Raw genomic sequence first — 19721 nt, 5'->3', positions numbered from 1 at the left:
AAACTTCCACATCACAATTTCAGCTGCATCAGGTGTATTATAGCCTGATGAGAAGATTCTAGAATGATAATGTTTTCAGATACGGAGAAAACATAAACGTTTTGACACGTGTACACATTACTCTGTGAGATCTGTTGGTGCAAACTGCAAAGGATGTGCCGTCTCGGCATGGCGAAATTTTACTGACCTCATCACCTCCTGAGCCTCTAATTAAGCAAGTCCTACTATATTAATTGTGCAATGGCACATCAAAACTCATATGAGATTCCGTCCAAAAACAATCATCTGAGATGCTTGGACTTGAAGAAATCTTGGACGGCAAAATCTACCTACCTCAACCGTAGTAATGGGCCGGATGAAGCAGTTACGTTGCATGTATAGCAGCTCTGCTTTACAAGTGTCAGTGATAATATCGCCGGCAGTGTAACGGTAAGTCATCATCGACTAAAAGTCTTAAACAAGTAGGAATGGAAATAAAATGACAATAATATCAAATGGGCTGAGGAAATAAAATACTAGCATAGGACTGAGATTTGAGAGAATAAATCAGCGAAGTCAGCTCGCTAGCCACGATGGCAGCAGCATTCTTGCTCGATGATCTGAACTGGATACGAAATCCAAAGAGATGGAGTATCCAAATCTTTTCCAATTCATTAAGGAAGACAAGGAAAGCAGGTGTTAGCTAGCTACGGTGACAGCAAAAGAAGAGCGGTTAGTTCCCCAATTTTCACCAAAACAATAACCACGGTTGGTTAGCCACGGTGGGTCCCACTGGGCATACACACAAACCTGTGCTGGGCATGTGTGTCTGAACAGATATACAGAGATAGCAAGAGAGGCCGGAACGAGCGAGGGGCCTAACCATTTGAAGGCCTCTCTCTCTTTTCGTGAAGCCACCACGTTTTCCCTCCGCCTTAACTGCTTCGCTCCTTCCTCACAGCCCCTCTCCCTCCCCGCACTGGCCTCTCCTCTCCCACTCTTCCTCCATCGCCGCAGTGGTTGCGTGGGCGCGGCAAAACTCCCGGCAGCAGTCCACGCCGGAATTGAGCGAGGGACGATCGATCGAGCCATTCCGCCGTCCTGTTCCAGCGGAGTACCGCCGGGCTCGGGGAGATGGATGTGGAGGGCGGCCTGCCGGCGGTGCAGCCCATGGGGAGGAGGACGACGAGCTCATCATCATGGGTAAGTTTCAGTTGCATGCGATTTCTCCTTTTCGGTTATTCGAGCCTCTCTGCGTGTGGCTTGTGTCCGAAGTCTTGGAGAGAAAGGAGTGGGCTTTGGTCTGCGTAACTATTTTAGGGGCTGATTCTGCAATGCAACTGACGGTTCTTGGTGCGTTCAGTTTGGTTTTTTTTTATGCGGTTTTCTTTTTAGAAAGGAGTGAACTTAGTCTCTGCTGAACGTCTGCTCCCACTGTGGAATTCTGAGCCACGACTTACCGGGTAATTGTCGAGTTTAAGTTGCAGATGCTGTGTTTTCCTGGTCCAAGAATTAATACGAGATGATGAACAAAGGTTGCTAGCTAAGTTTTCAGAATGGCGCGCGCTTATTCTCGTTCCGAATCTAGGGGGCGATTAGGCTCCTTGTAGTAATTTCCTTAGCCTTGGATTCTGCGTTGGCTTTGCAGCAAACTGTAATGCATGTTTATCTCTAAAATCATCCGCAGTCCATGAGCAGGAGCACATAGATTAGGCATTTAGGCGGCAAATGTCAACAGCCCCTTGTTTAATATTTTCGATCAACCCATTTTTGCAGTCGTATATTCCTTGGAAGTATATGTATGTAATCGCTTACGGTGCACATAGATTTGTCATTTCCTCCTTTTGGTCTATCTGATCCTCTTCTTTTTCTTTTTCAACTTAGTTTGTATTGCTATGCTGCTTTGAATGCTATCTGCTTACTACCTATATCTGTAAGTAGTTTGTCAAAAAAAATATAAAACTGCATTTACTGTTTTATGTTACTAGATTAACATTTGTTCAATGTTACGGATGGTAAAAAAAACTACAAACTTACACTGCTCGTGTTCCTGCAGGGACTTCAGAAAGCGACGCTTTTACTGGCATACCAGAGCTTCGGGGTCGTGTATGGCGACCTCTGCATTTCACCTGTCTATGTGTACAAGAACACCTTTTCTGGCAAGCTGCGTCTGCATGAGGAGGACGAGGAGATCCTTGGTGTGCTGTCTCTCGTCTTCTGGAGCCTCACTCTCATACCTCTCCTCAAATACATCATCCTTGTTCTTGGAGCAGATGACAATGGAGAAGGTGCTCTTGTTTTCAGCACATTTTTGTCTGTCAGATCATCGTTTCGATTAAACATTGCTAACTTTGGGCCTGTTTAGTTCCCAGCGAAAAACGGGTAAACGCAAAATTTTTAAAGAAATCTTATTGAAGTACTAAATGAAGTCTATTTACAAAACTTTTTGCATGGATGGGCTGTAAATCGCGAGACGAATCTAATGAGCCTACTTAATCCATGTTTTGCAACAGTGATGCTACAGTAACCATCCGCTAATTATTGCTTAATCATGGATTAATTAGCATCATTAGATTCGTCTCGCGATTTACAACCCATCTGTGCAAAAAGTTTTGTAAATAGACTTCATTTAGTACTTCAAATTGACAAGATTCTTTTGCAAAAAACTTTTTTGCGTTTATGCGTCCTGATCTAAACAGGCCCTTTCTGAATTTGTGGAAATGTGCTATATCTGCAGGTGGGACATTTGCATTGTACTCGTTAATGTGCAGACGCTCCAGGATGGGGCTCCTGAACAGCATACACGAGGGATCTTTGTCGGCATACAACCAGAAGGAACCTCGTGAGGAGCTAAAGAGCAGTTTGGGCATAAAATGTTTTTTCGAGAAGCATTACTCGCTTCGCGTTGTGCTGCTGCTATTCGTTCTGATGGGTACTAGTATGGTTATTGGTGACGGTGTCTTCACCCCAACAATGTCAGGTAAGGTACCTTAATTTCTTGAGTTCATTGAAGTGGTTTGCCACGTATTTTCAGGTAAAGTACCTTAATTTCTTGAGTTCAAGTCATGAGAATCCCTTCAATGTACTATATACTCCACGTATTTTCAGTGTGTAGTTTACCTAATGGTCAGCCTGCGCCTCTTTTCTAGGGAAAAGTTTAGTAACCTAAGCCAACAAATATTCCTGCAACTGACAGACGGTATCCTTTTTCTGCAGTTCTATCAGCAGTTTCTGGCCTCAGAATTAAGTTTCCAGAACTACATGAAAGTAAGAGGCTGCTTGTTCATTGCTCATATGGATTACTTTTGTTAGAAACACAAACTAGTTGACATTTTTCAGGTTACTCGTTAATCTTTGGCAATTTCCACGACTAAACACAAATGATGGACTCCTTTTTGTGTTGTGTACAGATTACACTGTGCTTTTTGCCTGTTTCGTTTTAGTTGGCCTTTTCGCACTGCAACACTGCGGAACACATCGTGTTGGGTTCCTATTTGCTCCAATTTTGCTTGCTTGGCTCGGTTGCATTGGTGGTATCGGCACATACAACATTTTCAAGTGGAACCCCAGTGTCATCCGTGCTCTGTCCCCGTACTACATATACAACTTCTTCAGGAAGGCCGGCAAGGACGGCTGGAGCTCACTTGGAGGAATTGTTCTTTGCATCACAGGTTTACATCTTCTATCTAATTCTGTATCACTAAGCACTTTCTTTAATTAGCTGTAACTTATAGCTGTGCTTGGGCATTTTCTAAGGCTGCTAGAATTTCAGGTGCTGAGGCAATGTTTGCTGATCTTGGGCATTTCTCAAAGCTTTCACTAAGGGTAAATATAATATATCATATCTTCTCTTTTTATGATGATAGAATAGCTTTACATGCTGGATGCATAAGTTTCCAAACGATGGCAAACATCTTTACCAAATCCTTTTTGTTGCTTTGTAATTGCAGCTTGGATTCACAATAGTTGTGTATCCATGCTTAGTCCTGGCTTACATGGGTGAGGCTGCTTATCTATCTAAACATAGGGAGGATCTCCAAAGTAGCTTTTACAAAGCTCTCCCAGGTGAGGTGGCAATGTTTTGCTAGATAGATTGAAATTCCGCTGATTCTTATACCACTTCTTTCCAAAAAAAATATAGCATTATATTATTTTGACATTTTCAGTTAACAGTTGAGATATGACATATTTACATATTTTGTTTTTTACACATAGATAGTGTTTGATAATAGTATGATAATAATCATAATATCTGTAAATTGAAAAATGTAGGGAAAAAGTGTGAAAATGGGATATGCTTTGTTCAGATATTTATTGATAAGATTTTATTGATAAATAACGGTAAGAAAATTTAATGCTGCATATTAAACAACCAACCAGAATGGATTATGATTACACAAATCAGAAAGCCTGAAAAATGGAGAAACAAAATTTCACCCAAAACCAAAAAATTGAGAAAAATACCTTTAGGAAAACACTAACACAGCAGGTTACAAAGGGGGGGGGTGGGCTGATGGCAGCTACCGAGGAGCCCGAGGTTGTCGTCACAGCAGCTTGGAGAATGATAGTGGAGATGGCAATGGTGGCTGTGGACCCTCGCTCGTGGGTATCTATAGGATCCAGAAAGATCTATAGGCCATAGGGTGGCTATGCGTGATAGGTTAAATTTGTGGAGGCAAGCTAAGAAAGTCGATCACACTCCCTGCCCTTATTTTATACACTGACGGTAATAAAGTGTAATGGGCTTTTTATGGTCTCATATCCAGTGTTGCAGGGCCCAATTATAGTCCATTTGAATTTGTTAGCCATCTAATCATATGATGGCAAAAAGTCCCAACCATCACTTCCTCCTGCCCAAAAAACAAAATTATCACTTCCTTTAAAAAGCTCAAACATATTTAACATTTAAAAGAAAAATAAAAACTAGCGTGTAGAATGTATAAAAAAACAACATCAATTGCCTTATGTTTTACCAAAATGACCCTCATAAAAAGAGCAAAAATGCATCCATGCCCTTAAAAGCATTTAGTTGCATATGTCGAATTGATTATGTTGGATTTGTGGCACCTTCGTCGTAGAAGGCGGATGTCAATTCTTTGTCGTTGAGTTGCTAGCGGAACATATCTGTGGTTGGAGACGGGCTCATTTGGTGCCAACAAACATAAAAAATGGTGGCTGGGATTGGAGATGCACAATAATTGTGGTCAACAAGAAATTGCGTATTTGGAGTGCAATGGTAGCACTTGAGAGGTATTGGAGTAGAGTTAAAGGATTACCATGATGACAGGATCTATTCATGCATCGACAGGTGGTGTCATATGCAAATGACATCTCTAATGCTTAAATCTACAAACCATTCATGATGGATTTCATGGAGGCAAATAGAAGATGAGTATGCACAAGAAACACCGTTATCCCATCACCAAAGTCTCTAAGGAAAATCTTCCTTTTCTAGATTGACTAGGATGGTGCTACCTCTTTGTGGCGGGATGATCCTCATATCTCACGCCACTCGGTTTAATGTCTCCATTGCAATTTTTGATCCCTTGATCTCCCTCTTGATCCTTGGATCACCAATGTAGCTTTCCTCTGGGTGTCACTCCCTCTGACTTGTCTAATGACTAGGGCTCATATAAGAGGTTTAGTACTACAAATACCTACCTATCTACCTATGTTGGTATTTTAGATACTTTGATGGAGAACCAATTGTCTCCTAAATTTTATCTACACATGCGCTGCCAGAGATCAAGTCCTTTACCGAGCTCCTCTGAAATAATTGCTTGAACACTTGGGATAACCTTTTGTGCAAGACCATCATGAAGCTAGATGAGTCGACCTATCTGAGATGTTCATAGTTTCCAAAAACCTCGAATCCTCTTTTGCCCTGCCTTTGACACATTCAAGGCATGCCTTGTGTCACTCCTCTTCCTACCTTTGGAGGCTTCCTTCACCTATAGTGTTTGACTTGACATCGTCATGATTTTGGCTTCAAGAGTGTGGATTGTTCACAATGCAAGAAACTTAGTCTTTGACAACTAGACCAGTGATGTTCTCGGACGATGTGCGTCTATCAACAAAATAGTAGAAACTCTATGTATCTGGAAAGTTTTATTCTCTTATATATCCAATACCATGTAATTTCTCCTCGGTATGCCGGGATGCACATTTGTAACTTTCTCTATACTCGGTGTCGGTTCCACCTGGATTAATGATATTGGTTTAGGTGAGAATTCTCCGTCATCCTCTCGAAGTCTAAACAAGAAAGAGGATGATAGAAAATCTAATTTAGTTGATTGGTGGCATATTGTGTGAGGAGTAAGACCTTTTAAAAAAATTAGATCAATGGTGCATTACGTTCTATACCCCACCCCCACCCGCCCCCTAACACACACATGCGGGCGTCCGCGTGCTCGCACACACATATTGTTTGCCTTAGAGGTGCACACTTCCCCTTCCCTATCTATGAATAGCTTTATTTCAACATCAATGATGATCTATCGCGTTACTACTATCTTTGGTGTTTAGAGTTGCAAGCCAACCTTCTCTTGGTTACCAACCCCACCAAGCAAGACGCCATGGTTTGTCAAGGTATTCGTACCGAGTATTTACGTGGTGCTTGTTACTATCTCATGTTACTCAAGAGGATCGACTTCATCCAAGCACCACCTTAGCTATCTTACTCAACTGTATTTAGGTGATGCCAATGACTACTCACCCAGAATTCATGGTAATCTCTCGTATATTGCCATATATGATTACTTGATTGTGGAGATGCCTACAACTCCACCTTGAACGATATATAGTACTCGGTTGGACTTGTCAAATATCGTGCTTTTGGCCAGGCATCTAATGCAAGATCGGACGCAAACATAACTACGAGACCTCTTCTTCCGCTATTTGTGATATTGTTGTGATTTGGTCAAAGTCTACTACATGAAAAGAAGCTCTCCCTTCAAATACCATAATATATACTTTCCACCTTACATTTGACTGAATACCGGTAAAGGCTACAACATGAAGAGAACCTCTCCCGTTCAAAAATCATGAATCCACTAATTGGTAGCTTCTTGCATGAATATATATGGGCTTTATTGTGTAAATGGTTTTTATTTGACAACATTTTCCTTAAATAGCCTCCAATTCTTCTTTTGTGGGACTTTGAATGAAAATTCAAGTGGGGAATCTTCTCACTTGTTTTATTAAAAAAACTTATCTTTGTATCTCTACAGTTAGAGCAAGACATCTGATGATAAATTCTAAGGTATATCAAAGTGCTAGCATCAAGTAGTGAGATAAGTGTATGCTTATGCTGCCTAATCACTTTTCCCTCCAAGATCCATAGCATGACATTTCTTGGAACCTACTTACCATACATGCCATCAAAGGTTGTGCCTATTCCTTTATTAGATACGAACATTTCTTGGAAGATGTCAAGAAAATGTGTTCATATACTTACAGCAAAAATAGAGCATTTAGAAGGGAAAACAACGCATAACAAGGTTAGCTATTCAGAGGGTTGGGGGATGTAAACTGTTAAGTTCAGGTAGGAAGGTCCATTGTTTCAATGTATTAGGACATGCCTTTCTTTCTCATAATTTGAATGTGAGTTTCAAGTCCCTCATTTTGCTACTCCTAGCCATTTACTTTGATTTACAGTGTGCCTGGTTCTACTATGCACAGGATGATCACCGATTAATTTCTTCATGTAGCTAAAAGTACCTTAATTTTCCTGCATCTCATTGTGTCCCTTCCCCTTTTTTTCAGACACAGTGTTTTGGCCTGTTCTCGTCATCGCAACACTAGCCACAGTTGTTGGGAGCCAAGCCATCATCTCTGCTACGTTTTCTATCATAAGCCAGTGCAGGGCTTTGGGGTGCTTCCCGCGGATTAAGGTCGTGCACACATCAAGCCAAGTCCACGGCCAGATCTACATACCGGAGGTGAACTGGGTTCTCATGTTCTTGTGCCTGGCCATCACGGTCGGGTTCCGCGACACCGAAATGATTGGAAATGCCTATGGTATGAATTTTCTTGAATAATTTGAAATACAGTAGCTTACAATCTTTAGCAATATGATTTCACGTTGCTTCTAGGAAGATTATGGTTCGTTGCTGCTTAGTTGAGGCAATTTTCTGCGTAGCTTGAACTGATGGATCCATGTCTCATTTCTTGCAGGGCTTGCTGTGATCCTGGTGATGTTTGCAACGACATGCCTGATGTTCCTCGTCATCACCACAGTGTGGAATCGGAATGTTCTATTGGCAGCGCTCTTCACCGTCGGCTTCGGATCCATCGAGCTCATGTACCTGTCGGCGTGCCTCGCCAAGGTCCCCCATGGCGGCTGGCTCCCTCTGCTGCTGTCGCTGATCACGCTGCTGGCCATGTCGACGTGGCACTACGGCACGAAGAAGAAGAAAGAGTACGAGCTGCAGAACAAGGTCTGCCTCGACCGGTTCCTCAGTCTGAGCTCCGGCATCGGCCTCGTGCGCGTCCCGGGCGTCGGCTTCGTGTACTCCAGCGCCGTCAACGGCGTGCCCCCGATGTTCGCGCACTTCGTCACCAACTTCCCGGCGTTCCACCGGGTGCTCATCTTCGTCTCGATCCAGACGCTGACGGTCCCCAAGGTCTCCCCGGACCAGCGGTTCCTGGTGGGGCGGGTCGGCCCGCCGGCGAACCAGCTGTTCCGCTGCGTGGTCCGGTACGGCTACAAGGAAGGGCGGTGGGACCACTTCAACTTCGAGAACCAGCTGCTGATGAAGGTGGTGGAGTTCCTCGAGATGCAGGAGGAGGCGTCTGAGCCGGCCGACTCCGGCGAGCTGTCGGTGATCCCCGCGTCGCCGCGCGCCCAGCAGCAGCTGGTGGACGTGGACGCCGCGGCGCCGACGGCGTCGTGCAGCAGCTCGTCCGCCTGCGAGATCGACCCCGGCATCGTCAGCAGGAGGGTCCGGTTCGAGGAGCCGTGGGCCGGGGCCGGCGTGGGGGAGGAGGGGGAGGAGATGAAGAGCAGCGAGGTGAAGACGCTGCTGGAGGAGCGGGAGTCCGGCGTGTCGTACATGATCGGCCACACCTGCGTGCAGGCCCACGAGTCGTCCCCCGCGGTGAAGAAGTTCGCCGTCAACGTCGTGTACGGCTTCCTCCGGCGCAACTCGCGGAGGCCCGCCGCGGAGCTCGGCGTCCCGCACACCTCCCTCATCGAGGTGGGCATGACGTACAGGGTGTAACTGACTGACGCCTCGGCGACCTCGCCGCTGAGCGCTAGATAGCTGCGCCTGAAACCGTAGCTGCAGACTAGCTGCTGTAACCTGCCATAGCTGCAGAGTAGTAGCGTATATGGAAGAAGAAGGAGAAGATGAAGAACCGAACTGGCAGCCGGACAACAGGAGCCACCGATCGAAATGGAATGAAATAACAAGCAACTTCGTGTTTTTTAGTAGGATGGATGTAGTGTAACTCCAGAAATTTAAGGCTCTTTTTGGAAGGCGTCAGAGGTTTTCGAATTCACCCGCGAATTGAGACGTTTCATGTGAAAATTCATATGATGTGTCTTTTGTTTGATGATGGATTCAAGAAAATTGGCACATTCAGAAACAGAGCATGGTGGTTTCGAGTTTTTTTTTTTTTTTAGTGGAAGGTGGTTTCGAGTTTGATTGCTCATTTGCTTTTGGGCTGGAAAGAAGAACGCCCTACCCGCCATTTGGGCCGCATTAATGTTCTGCTACGTGCTCGAATGGGCTGTCCATTTTTGCCTGGTCTCAGTCCTTATTAGGGGCCCAAAAAGCCCAGGACAGCCCGAAACTCCGAACTCCTCTCATGGCGTGCCCTCCTCTTTGTCAGGTGTTCGTCATCTTTCTGCCTCCAAAACTCACTGCATCCAGTACTACCAAAAAAGATCGAGCTGCATTTGCCTCCAAACGGCGCTGCTGCTGCATCAGATAACGCCACTGTTCACTACTACTTTCCTCCCCATTTCTGCTCCCACCCTATCCTACCCCCAAAAATCTCACCGCATCAGGCGAAGGCTATCACCAACAGTGCCCGCCGCGTCACCCTGTCGCGCACCACGCGACGCCGTCGTCCTCGACGTACCCTCGCGCGCCAGTTCCCGGTAGCAGCCGGGCACGGTAGCGCAGCACTACCCGCCCCCCTCCAGGCCGACGACACGGACGCGACGCGACGCCGCGCGTCGACATGTACATCGCCATGTGGTGCCACCGGCTGCAACGTGCCGCGCGGCCGGGGCAGGATCCGCAGCGCATCGGACGCCGGCGTCGCCGCGGGGCAGCACGCGGCATGGCGTCCCCCCCCCCCCCCCCCGGCCGCCCGCGCCGGGGCCTGTCGCTCGCCGGCCCGGGGCTCGCCCCGTCGCTTGGGCAGCCCGACACGCGTGCCGCGATGTGGCCTCCGTTCCCTGCACATGCGCGGCGCCAGAATTCCAGAGCGCGCGACGCCGCGGGCGCAGGCACGGGCAGGTCCTTATCGGCCATCGCCTTCGCCTCGGCCACGGCCAGCAACAGCAAGCAGCTCCCACTCCGTACCAAAACCAAATGAGACTTAAATTCCGCTGCGCTTTTCAGCTCTTCGTGTGGTGTTCGCGACATCTGCATCATCACGGCGCGCACATTTTGCTTGTGCTGGATTTCCGGGATGATCGAGCTCTCGAAGTGGGTTGGAGATGCCTGTCAGCATGTGACGACGCATTGAAGCCGGTTGACTCCCCGCGGGCTGAAGTGTTATCAGCCAGGGCATGTGCAGCTTAGCAGATCGCAAAGAATTTCTGCCCCCCCCCCCCCCCCAACACGCATGTTTTGGGTCCAGTATAGCAGAACAAACTATTAAAAAAGTTCTGCAACCATTTCGGTTTTCCGGTGCGATACCCTGGCGGCGCGCGCTGCTTTCACACGCGTTCAAACCCTGAACGCGAGATCTAGTACCCAGATCACCGTCGCGGGGATTTCAGTTGTGCAGATTAGACCCCAGCACATGCATGTACGACGAGTACGCGCTTGGTCTCTCTGAACGTCGTATCTACCCGGCGTTCAGAGTTCAGACAGAACGACTCCACGTACAGCATGTGGTGATGCCAGAATTAGTTGCTCTGATCACTTAACTTGTGCTCCTCTGAATCTTGCCCGAACAAGGCCCGGCGCCTCCGTGAGCTCGGCCACAGTGCGGCGCCGCACTGGGCGAGATTTCAGCACATGGCGCTGCTCCCGTCGTTTGACCAAGTGTCCCGGCCACAAACCCCTCCTCCGTGCTGGCGGCGTTGTATCCTCAAATGGAGATTTCAGGGGGGTCAATTCCTGGCTTTATTAAATCATTTTCCTTCCCTTTGCGTAGCTAATGGAGCAAAGGATAAAGATTTGATAGCGAAATTCGGCAGGGAGCAAAAAAACGAGTGCTATTTTCAGAATAGGCCACCTATCACTGCTGAGATTCATCCATCAATCTCTCCTTCAGAAGAACATTCACCAATCTCTGAAAGTTCCACCAAACAACTTGGGTACGGACATCACCAATTACTGTGGAATTCATCCTAGCTCGTTTTCAGTTTCCAGGTTTTCGTTGTCAGTACCTACCGCTCAGCCGGAGCGTAGGTGAAATTGTCAACTCGTCGCTCTCGCCATGTTCCGGTAGAACATCCACGTTTACGATCGAAAGCGTTCGTCGATTTACCAAGCGACACGCATGCCTGGAAATTCTGGACATTCTCGCACGAGCGAAGCTATTTTCCCGAACGCGACTCTGAATTCTGGGAGGGGTGATCAGATGAGTTGGCTCGGCTAGTCGACTACTTCAAGTTTCTTCACAAAAAAAAAAAAGTCGACTACTTCCATCCGGTCAGGCTGGTGCTCGCTCGTGACATGCGAGAGCGTCACAACTCACAAACCTGACGCTGACGGCCGATTGCTCGCGGCCACCGGCGCCATTGCTCCGCATGGCCGCGTGCACGGCCGGCCGGTGCTCGCTGCTGGCAGATGCCATTCCAGTGCCGGCACGGCCTCTGCTTCCCCCAGGCCCCAGCTCAGCGCCACCGTTCGCCAGCATCCGGTTCTTCGCGAGATAGATCGAACACCAACAGTACTCGAGATCCTACGCCTCCCAGACGGACAAAGCACACTAACTGAGGACTGGTTATTTCAGCAATCACCATGGCTGCGATCTTGGGCGACATGGAGAATGCAGCACCAGAGGATTTCCAAAGAGAATTTGGGGAAAGCGCAGCACGTACAATAACAATGCAACTTCTCCAGATCTTGGAACATGGCAAGAAAATTTCTGGCAATTTGCACTTGAACTTCCTCGGTCTCAGTCACGAGATCAGCAGCCTTGCGGCATACATTGTATTGTTAAGATCTCAAAACCCCTAGGAAAAACAACAAGGCAGGTGCTTCCACTAGGCCACTACCACTCCATTACAACCACCACTAGAGCTAGAAGCCACGCTGCCACAGCTAGATCTAGACGAGCACCCAAGAACACGGGAGGAAGAAGCTGGAGAAAAAAAAGAAGGAAAATTTCCCCTAATTCCTACCAGACAGCAGGTACTAAAACTGTCCAGCTGCAGGAGAAAAGGCGGGCGAAATCCCCGTTGTACCCCCATCCTCCGTATGTACAGGCCTCCCACGCAGGGGCAAATCGGTAAGAACACGGGCAGCGCTTGGCGCTGCGGTCCCCGGCGGCGCCACCGTTTTACCGTGGGGGCAAATCTCAATTACACCCTCCGCGATTTTTGTCCCCCGGACGGCAAGGGCGGGACGGGGAGGGCGCCGGCGGTGTAGGGATGCCGCCGATGCGGCGGCGCCTAGTAGTAGCAGACCGCCGCCTCGTCGTCGGCGTGGTCGGCGGAGGGGTAGGCGAGCTGGAGGAGGAGGTCGTGGAAGTCGGCGACGGCGCAGGGGATGCGGAGCGCGCCGGGGTGGCCGTACCCGTACTCCTGCGCGGCGCGGCGGAGGAGCGCGGCGAAGGCGGGCCGGCCCAGGAGCTCGGCGCGCACGGCGTAGCGCTCGACGGGCCCGCCCTCCTCGCCGACGCAGACCGGCACGTGGCCCTCCGGCACGCGCGCGCCGCCGCCCAGGAGCCGCGCGCCGGACGCCGGAGCGGCGGCGGCCTTGGGCGCCGCGCGGAGCGGCTGGTACGCGGCGGCGGCGCAGGCGTCGGCCGCGGCCACGCGGGAGAGCCTCCGGAGCAGGCGCTTCATGCTGCGGAACGGAACGGAGGGTGCTGAAGAGGCCCGGCGGCGGCGGCGGCGGCGGGTGTTGCCTGGTGCGGAGCGCTTGGGGGGGTGGGAGCAGAGATGAGAGGACACAGCACAGCAGAGCACAGCGAGCAATGCGTTTGTACTGGGGTGGCCATGTGGCTGCTCCGCTCCATTTATAAACGGCGGGGGAGGGGACGGCCAGACCGGAGTTATGGAGGAGCCTGCAAAGGTCTTTCTCTGATTTTTTCCCCCCTCATTTCGCCTTTGGAAATTCTTCCTCAGGGTAGGCTAGTTTTGGGACCACTTGATACTCCACTAAAAAATTTCCAAGCTCTGGGGACACCTGATTCTCCCCCAAAACATATCTTTCCTTCTGGGAAAGTTTTTATTCAGACCAAATATTGCCAAATTCTTGCTCAAAACTCACTTAGAAAACAATTTTGTTCCAAACATAAACTGAAAAGAGTTCAAATAAAAAATTGTTCAACATTTGGTCAAACAGTTTTGTCGACAGGCACAGTGAAACTGCGTGCAACCGTAGCAAGCCGAGCAGGAAGAATTCACTGCGGGAGGGAGCTGGGAGGTACGGGTGCGGGTACTGCTGGAGTACCCGGCAGGTACACGGACGGGCATCGTAGCGGAAAGCTGGCGTGGTGGGCCCGGCCCGACCTTAATGGGCGCCCGGTTTGGCTCCCGGCCGGACCCCGACCGATCGGAGACCCGGCGGGGTGGGGTGGTGCGCGCGCTGGGGCCCGCCTGCCCGCGTGCGCGACCGCGCCCGTCTCGGCCGGCCGCGTCCGTAGCCGCTCTCGTACGGTTCCGTCCGTCCGCGGCGAGCGGGTTGGGTTGCAGTGCGGGGCGTCGCTGTCGCGGACTCGCGCACTGACCTGGCACAAGGAGGGGAGAGAGGATGCCAGTGGGACCGGATCGCTGAGCTCCTTGTCTGTCTTTTTTTTTCTCAGGAAGGCAGTGCATGTCCGTACGCACAGTACGTCCCGCGGTGGTTTTTTTTATGGCAGCGTTTGACATGATCATTGGTTTGATTATGGCACAGTACGCCCGGCCTTTTTTTCGACGGAGGATACAGATTTTTTTTGGCGAAATAAACATAAAGAATTTATAGGCATGTTCTAGCATACACCTTTTTTTGTTCACCGCCCAAAATTCGGAACTTTATTATATAGATAGAAATAGCAAAAAAAAAGTGAGATTATTGCCACATGCTAACAGCATGCGAATTGTTCCCGTGTGGATAATCCAACAGCCAACACGCCACGCACGGAGCTAGGCACAGTACAGAATCGATGCCCATAGCCGACGTGATGCGGCGAGGGCGTGGCCACCAGAAACGCACCAAGGCAACGCATGCACTGTCTGGCAGGGGTGGAGCACGGAGACGGTACGGTGTCACGCGACACCGAGCCATGGGATCGCAGCGGGCAGGGGCGGCTGCCTAACCGTTGGGGCGTAGGGCGGGTGCGCGCGAGGGCGTAGCCGCGTAGGGGAGTTGGCCAGCCGGTACGTAGGTCGTGGCATGCCCTTGACGCCGCCTTTCGGGGAGCTCATGTCGCGTCAACTGTTCAGCACGCACGCCGTACAAGATTCAAGGACAGTTTTGCGATTTATGGTAACCGAATACTCTTCGTCAAAATTAGTGCCAGTAATAGGAGTTGGACAGCCGGACGTGACGACGACTAGCGCGACTGAACTGAAGCCCACCCACGTCGTCGGGTGGTAAATGGACGGCACCTACTGCATGTGTACATGCTGAGAAAAGTTGCACGTTGGACCGTGCGTACGGTTCATCAACTAATTCTCGACGAAGCTAGGCTGTGCGTGCAGTGGGGGACTGGACGGGCGGAGCCGACACGCCATGGCTAGCCGAGCCATGGCCATGGCCCCCCTCGTTTCCCAGCATGTGTCCACAGGCCGGGCGAGGATCAAATGGAGCGAGCGCGATCCATGCATGCAGCACATGGCATGCCGCGCGCGAAGCACAGGTCGATCATCGAGCGGTGGAGAGGGTGTACAGGAGTCACGGTGCAAACTCTGGCGCTAGCTGCTCCTGCACCTGCACGACAGCACGAGCGCATAACCTGTGTAGGAGTAGCTAGCAAGCATCTGATTCCTCTGCAACAGTGTGGGTAGCCATGGCCATGGCCATGACGATGAGAGCGTACGTGCCTCAACAGTGTGAGCTCTACCACAAGCTGTAGGTTGTTGACCGCGCCTAACGTAACTCAGAGTTTCTAGTGATGTAGGAGTGCCCTTCAACTCGATCAACAACCTCTTTCAAAAAAAAACTAACAACCAACCCCCGGGATATTTTATCTTGGTCTTCCGTCGCTTACTCTACGGATTAGCAACAACAGGATAGACAAAACTGTATTGTGACAAGCCACCACCTTTTTGGCTGCGTGCGCGCCGTGCCCCGTGTCCGTACAGCTGCCGGACGGCAACAAGCCTAGGGTGAGGGTGGCCCTGGCCTGCCCTGGCCATCAGGCCATGCAAGCACGACGAGGCAGCTCCAGTGCTCCACCGATGCGCGTGCAAAATAATTGCACCCACTCCTACGTCCCACCCGACTCTTTTGTCCCCAGGTCGCCAGGTCAGGTCGCGGCAACTATTTTTTAGCTCTAGACTAGACGGGGCGAGGACGGTGGCTGCCTGGCAGGTGCCCCCACCCGGCCACCCGCGCCTTTCCCGCCCGTCGCTCCACGCCCACCGGAAGGCGGACACCACCACATGCATCTAGCGTGCATCTTCACCTTCTTCAACCGCGCCGTCCGTTTCTCGGCCGGACTCGCCGCGGACTCCGGTCACCGCTCGCCGTGAAGTCACGCCGGTCGCGGCGAGCGCCGAGTGTCGGCCGGCGAGCAGGACCGAGCAAATGCGGGGAGAGAAAAGACATGAGGTAGCTACTGCGATGGGTGAATGCTAGCGGTAGTAGCTTGACTTGACCCGAAAGAAGGGGAGGGGGTTCACGGGCCCGAGAAGGATCGCGGGATCCAGGCCGCCGCATGATGGCACCACTGCACGTGGTGTGCCGTCGCCTCTGGGTCCGGTCCGGTCCGGACAAGTGCGGTGTGCAGCAGCGAGCACGAGCCAGCGCCCAGGCCCAGGCGCGGGCAGGGCAAGTGTCCATGTGAATCCTCGGCCGCGACTGGCAATTTGGCAACGGCGCGAGCCCCGAGGCGCGCCATGGGGCTTGGTTTTTGATGCGTCCAAGATTTTCCGTCGGGGCACTCGGATACGGCGCAGGCCGTCTTGGTCCTGCTGTGCAAAGTCGTACACGGTCGCCACACACTAGGCTAGTAGGCTAGGCTAGGCGGCCCCTATTACCAGCGTCCGGTTCCCTCTCGACACCGTGCAGCACAGGCCAATTGCTCCTAGTCCTACGAGTACTCGTCGACGACTCGACCAACGGGACATACTCCTACGAGTGCATACTAGTACGTACGGAGTACCCCTACTGCTCCGCTACTACTAGTACGAGTACGTACTCGTACGGAGTATTCGCACCGCTACGAATACGATACGGCTTTGCGAGCAGCCGGATCCGGCTGTGTCAGCTCTCTGCACGTTGGAAAGGCAACCGGTGTCGCCGCCGACCGTGCACTGACGCGACCCGGATCCCCTCCTCTCGCGCAGGCCTTTCCACATCGCCGGCTTCACCCGGAAAAGGCCCCGCCCATGCACTGATGCACGCGCCACCTTGTCAGAGTGCGCGTCGTGCGCTGCTGCTGCTCCTCCTCCTGCTACCGGCTACAGCAAAGGCAAAGCCGGGGGGAAAGGGCGCACCCGGCACGAGTGCATGTGGGGATGGATTAACCGCGTCCGTCCAGCTGTCCGAGGCTCCGAGCGCGGCCATGTGGGGTGCGCCCCACCACCGAGCTCCGGCTCCCCGGCCCCACCACCGCGCCTCGAGTGTTCAAACCACGCTCCGAGCTGGCACGGAGGACTTTTTGTACCGTCACGGCGGCCCGTTCACGCGAAAGCAGTTCTGGCCCGAGGCGGGCGGCCGGGCCACGGTGGGACGAAAACTCGAGTAGAGGCTTGCATGCACCGATGGCCGGCGCACGTCCGTACATGGGCGCGGTGCGTGCGTACTCGATTGAGGCATTGAGCTGCCGGCCTGCCGCTCGATAGGCCTCGGGGCTCGCGGGGTGTTGCATGATCACCGCTCGTGGCGACACATTATCACCGTTCCGCTTTGGAGGGAGGCGGCAGCGGCCGGCGACGGGGCGGAGCAGGCAGCGCGCGAGCGCGCGCGCGCCGGCGGGGACCGGCACCGGCACCGGCACGGCACGCAAGCGTTTCGTTCGCCGCCCTCGTCTGGCTTGAACAAATCTCTCCTGCATGCTCGGTTTCCTGCGTGCAGCTTGGATGGGCACGGGCTGATCGATGCGTGCGTGTGCATCCGCGCTGTGCTGTGCTGTGCGTCCGCCGTGGATCGAGATTTTTGGGGTTTGACGGCGGCACACCGGAGGGCCGATGGCACGCAATGCAACGCAGCAAGGTTCCGACGCCGGCGAGCGGTGGTTTTAGCAGCATTTTAGATTTCGATCGTTGGACTTCAAATTCTCATGCGCGGATAAGAGGACGGAAGGGAAAATGAAGAGAGATAATTGCGCTGTCTTTATTACTATATTATGCATTCATTTATCTGCGACGGAAACAGGGGCATGCATGCTACGACTTGGTCATCACGTTTGCTGGGCAAAACAGTTGAGAATTGCGTGTTGTTCCCACATGCTATGCTGCCCCTTCCTCTTTGTTTTTAGGTTGATGTGTGCCTATTTTTCTATGCACCGTTCCAGCTACTTTCTTGCTTAAATTAGCATATTCTTCTGCACGCATGTGTGTGTCTATATATATATATTATACGCGTAAAATACGCTAGACGCGTCTCATCCTTAAATTTCGCAACTCGTTTTGCGCGGAGTATGTTAATCCGAAAACAATCAAATCAGCCCCTAGTATACACGCCGTCTTGACCAAACAAACAATGCAGGTACGGGCGAATTATTAATTTTTCCATTCGAATATGAATGAACACGAAAGCCATTCCATTCCAGTTCCAGTTCCAGAGAATATATACAGGCAAGTTGCCGACCCGCCCGCGCGTAGCCAGCTCGCTCGCCCGCCCTGGCGGTTACGCGCCGCGTACGCCCCGGCGGCCACCGGGGAATATACTCCTGGGAGAGCGTACGGAGCAGGTGCGCGTGCCCGCCACGCCGCTCTCTCACATCACATGGGGGCCATCCATTGATCCATGGCTGGGCCTGACCTGTCACATGGCTCTTAAACAATTGCGTCCGTCAGATGGAGGGGATCGCAACGCAAAAGTACCACCACCCCCGGCGCTGTACGGGCGACCGGTGCCGGGCCAAAAAAAAAACTGTCGCACCGGTGCGGTGGTGGGGCCCCGTCGCCGTACGGTCCGGAATCACGGGCCGTCGCTGCCCGATTCCGTTCCCGTTCCGTTTGCCTCCGTGATTGAGCGGTCGTGGTGGCCGTCGTGTGGCGTCATGGTGGCCGGTTTGGTTGGTCCGCCGGTTTTGGGGTTTCCGGCTGGGACTCCCCACCGTCATCTGGAAGCTGCGTGCTCTTTCTGCTCCTTTCTTTGTTTTTTTTCTTCTTTCCTTTGCTTAACCAAGAACGTGATGCCTCTCATGATTCGTGAACAATCGTCAAGCCGTTATGTAGCATCATATATCATGTACACAGGCACACGATCTGGTTTCTGAATTGTACACGACCGACGGCGTGTGTCCTGCATACTGCGGTCGCGCTACCGCCATTTTGACTTTCAGATCCAGCAAGAGTACTGCCATTTGCACGATTTCCAAAGGTGACAAGTCAAGTCATGAACAGCGAGTTCCGCGATGTTTCGAGCATGTTGACGTCCTGACCGAGTACCGAGAGAGGTCATTTCAGGCGAGTCATCCCAGCGAGCAAACGGGAGGTCATCACGCACCAGCAGTCGATTCTGAGGATCTGCTCTGGACGGTGGCGACTGGCGAGTCCGTGCACGCGGGTACGTACTAGTCTACGGTGTTAGAAATCTAGGCAATTTTCGGTATATTTTAATTCCAAATATTACTAGCAATTTCATGACATAAATGAGTGATAATGTGTTTAAGAGATATGTGCATGTGTTCATGTTATTCTCACTAATAAGCATGAACAAATAATTAAACCAGAATAGGTTTAGTATGTACCCCAAGACGGGACCAGTGCCGGGGGCACCGGTTGCGCCGTTACCAGCTGGAATAGACATGCTATTCGACTGGCCTTGCTTGAAGTAGCCGAACTAAGTCGATGCAGGAAGGTGTTCGCAGTGCAGTCCCACGAACGGTTACGCCGGGAAGTAGACGAAGTAGTCGTTCGCACGAGCGGTTACGCCGGGAAGTAGACGAAGTAGTTTTTCGCACGAGCGGTTGCGCCGGGAAGTAGACGAAGGAGTCGTTCAGGGAGCGAGCAGTCGCGTCAAGACGCTCCCCAAAAACCTAATTGCCCGCGTCCCGTGCAGGACCTTCAG

General features: G+C 51.4%; 2 protein-coding genes across 2 annotated transcripts; one reads left to right on the top strand and one right to left on the bottom strand.

Annotated features, from left to right (window-relative positions):
* The first annotated feature begins 866 nt into the window (after positions 1 to 866).
* Positions 867 to 9550, top strand: LOC112889630 (probable potassium transporter 13). Its single transcript, XM_025956360.1, has 9 exons — positions 867 to 1182; positions 2036 to 2267; positions 2717 to 2959; positions 3196 to 3246; positions 3390 to 3650; positions 3752 to 3804; positions 3930 to 4044; positions 7744 to 7998; positions 8155 to 9550. The coding sequence occupies exons 1-9, from the start codon at positions 1114 to 1116 to the stop codon at positions 9198 to 9200; spliced, it is 2325 nt and encodes a 774-aa protein (XP_025812145.1). The 5' UTR covers positions 867 to 1113; the 3' UTR covers positions 9201 to 9550.
* A 2706-nt stretch (positions 9551 to 12256) lies between these two features.
* Positions 12257 to 13420, bottom strand: LOC112889864 (auxin-responsive protein SAUR71-like). The gene has a single exon (XM_025956646.1). The coding sequence runs from the start codon at positions 13175 to 13177 to the stop codon at positions 12782 to 12784; it is 396 nt and encodes a 131-aa protein (XP_025812431.1). The 5' UTR covers positions 13178 to 13420; the 3' UTR covers positions 12257 to 12781.
* Between the last annotated feature and the right edge of the window lie 6301 nt (positions 13421 to 19721).

The sequence above is a fragment of the Panicum hallii genome, chromosome 4 (genome assembly GCF_002211085.1).
Source record: "Panicum hallii strain FIL2 chromosome 4, PHallii_v3.1, whole genome shotgun sequence".
NCBI classification, from domain to species: domain Eukaryota; kingdom Viridiplantae; phylum Streptophyta; class Magnoliopsida; order Poales; family Poaceae; genus Panicum; species Panicum hallii.
This window is presented reverse-complemented; position numbering and strand designations above follow the sequence as displayed.

Bases quoted from the DNA above. Each gene is read 5' to 3' on its own strand.
- LOC112889630 (XM_025956360.1), top strand. From the start codon at position 1,114: ATGGATGTGGAGGGCGGCCTGCCGGCGGTGCAGCCCATGGGGAGGAGG. The intron at 2,268-2,716 runs GTGCTCTTGTTT...CTATATCTGCAG, and splicing joins AGCAGATGACAATGGAGAAG to GTGGGACATTTGCATTGTAC. The intron at 4,045-7,743 runs GTGAGGTGGCAA...CCTTTTTTTCAG, and splicing joins CTTTTACAAAGCTCTCCCAG to ACACAGTGTTTTGGCCTGTT.
- LOC112889864 (XM_025956646.1), bottom strand. From the start codon at position 13,177: ATGAAGCGCCTGCTCCGGAGGCTCTCCCGCGTGGCCGCGGCCGACGCC.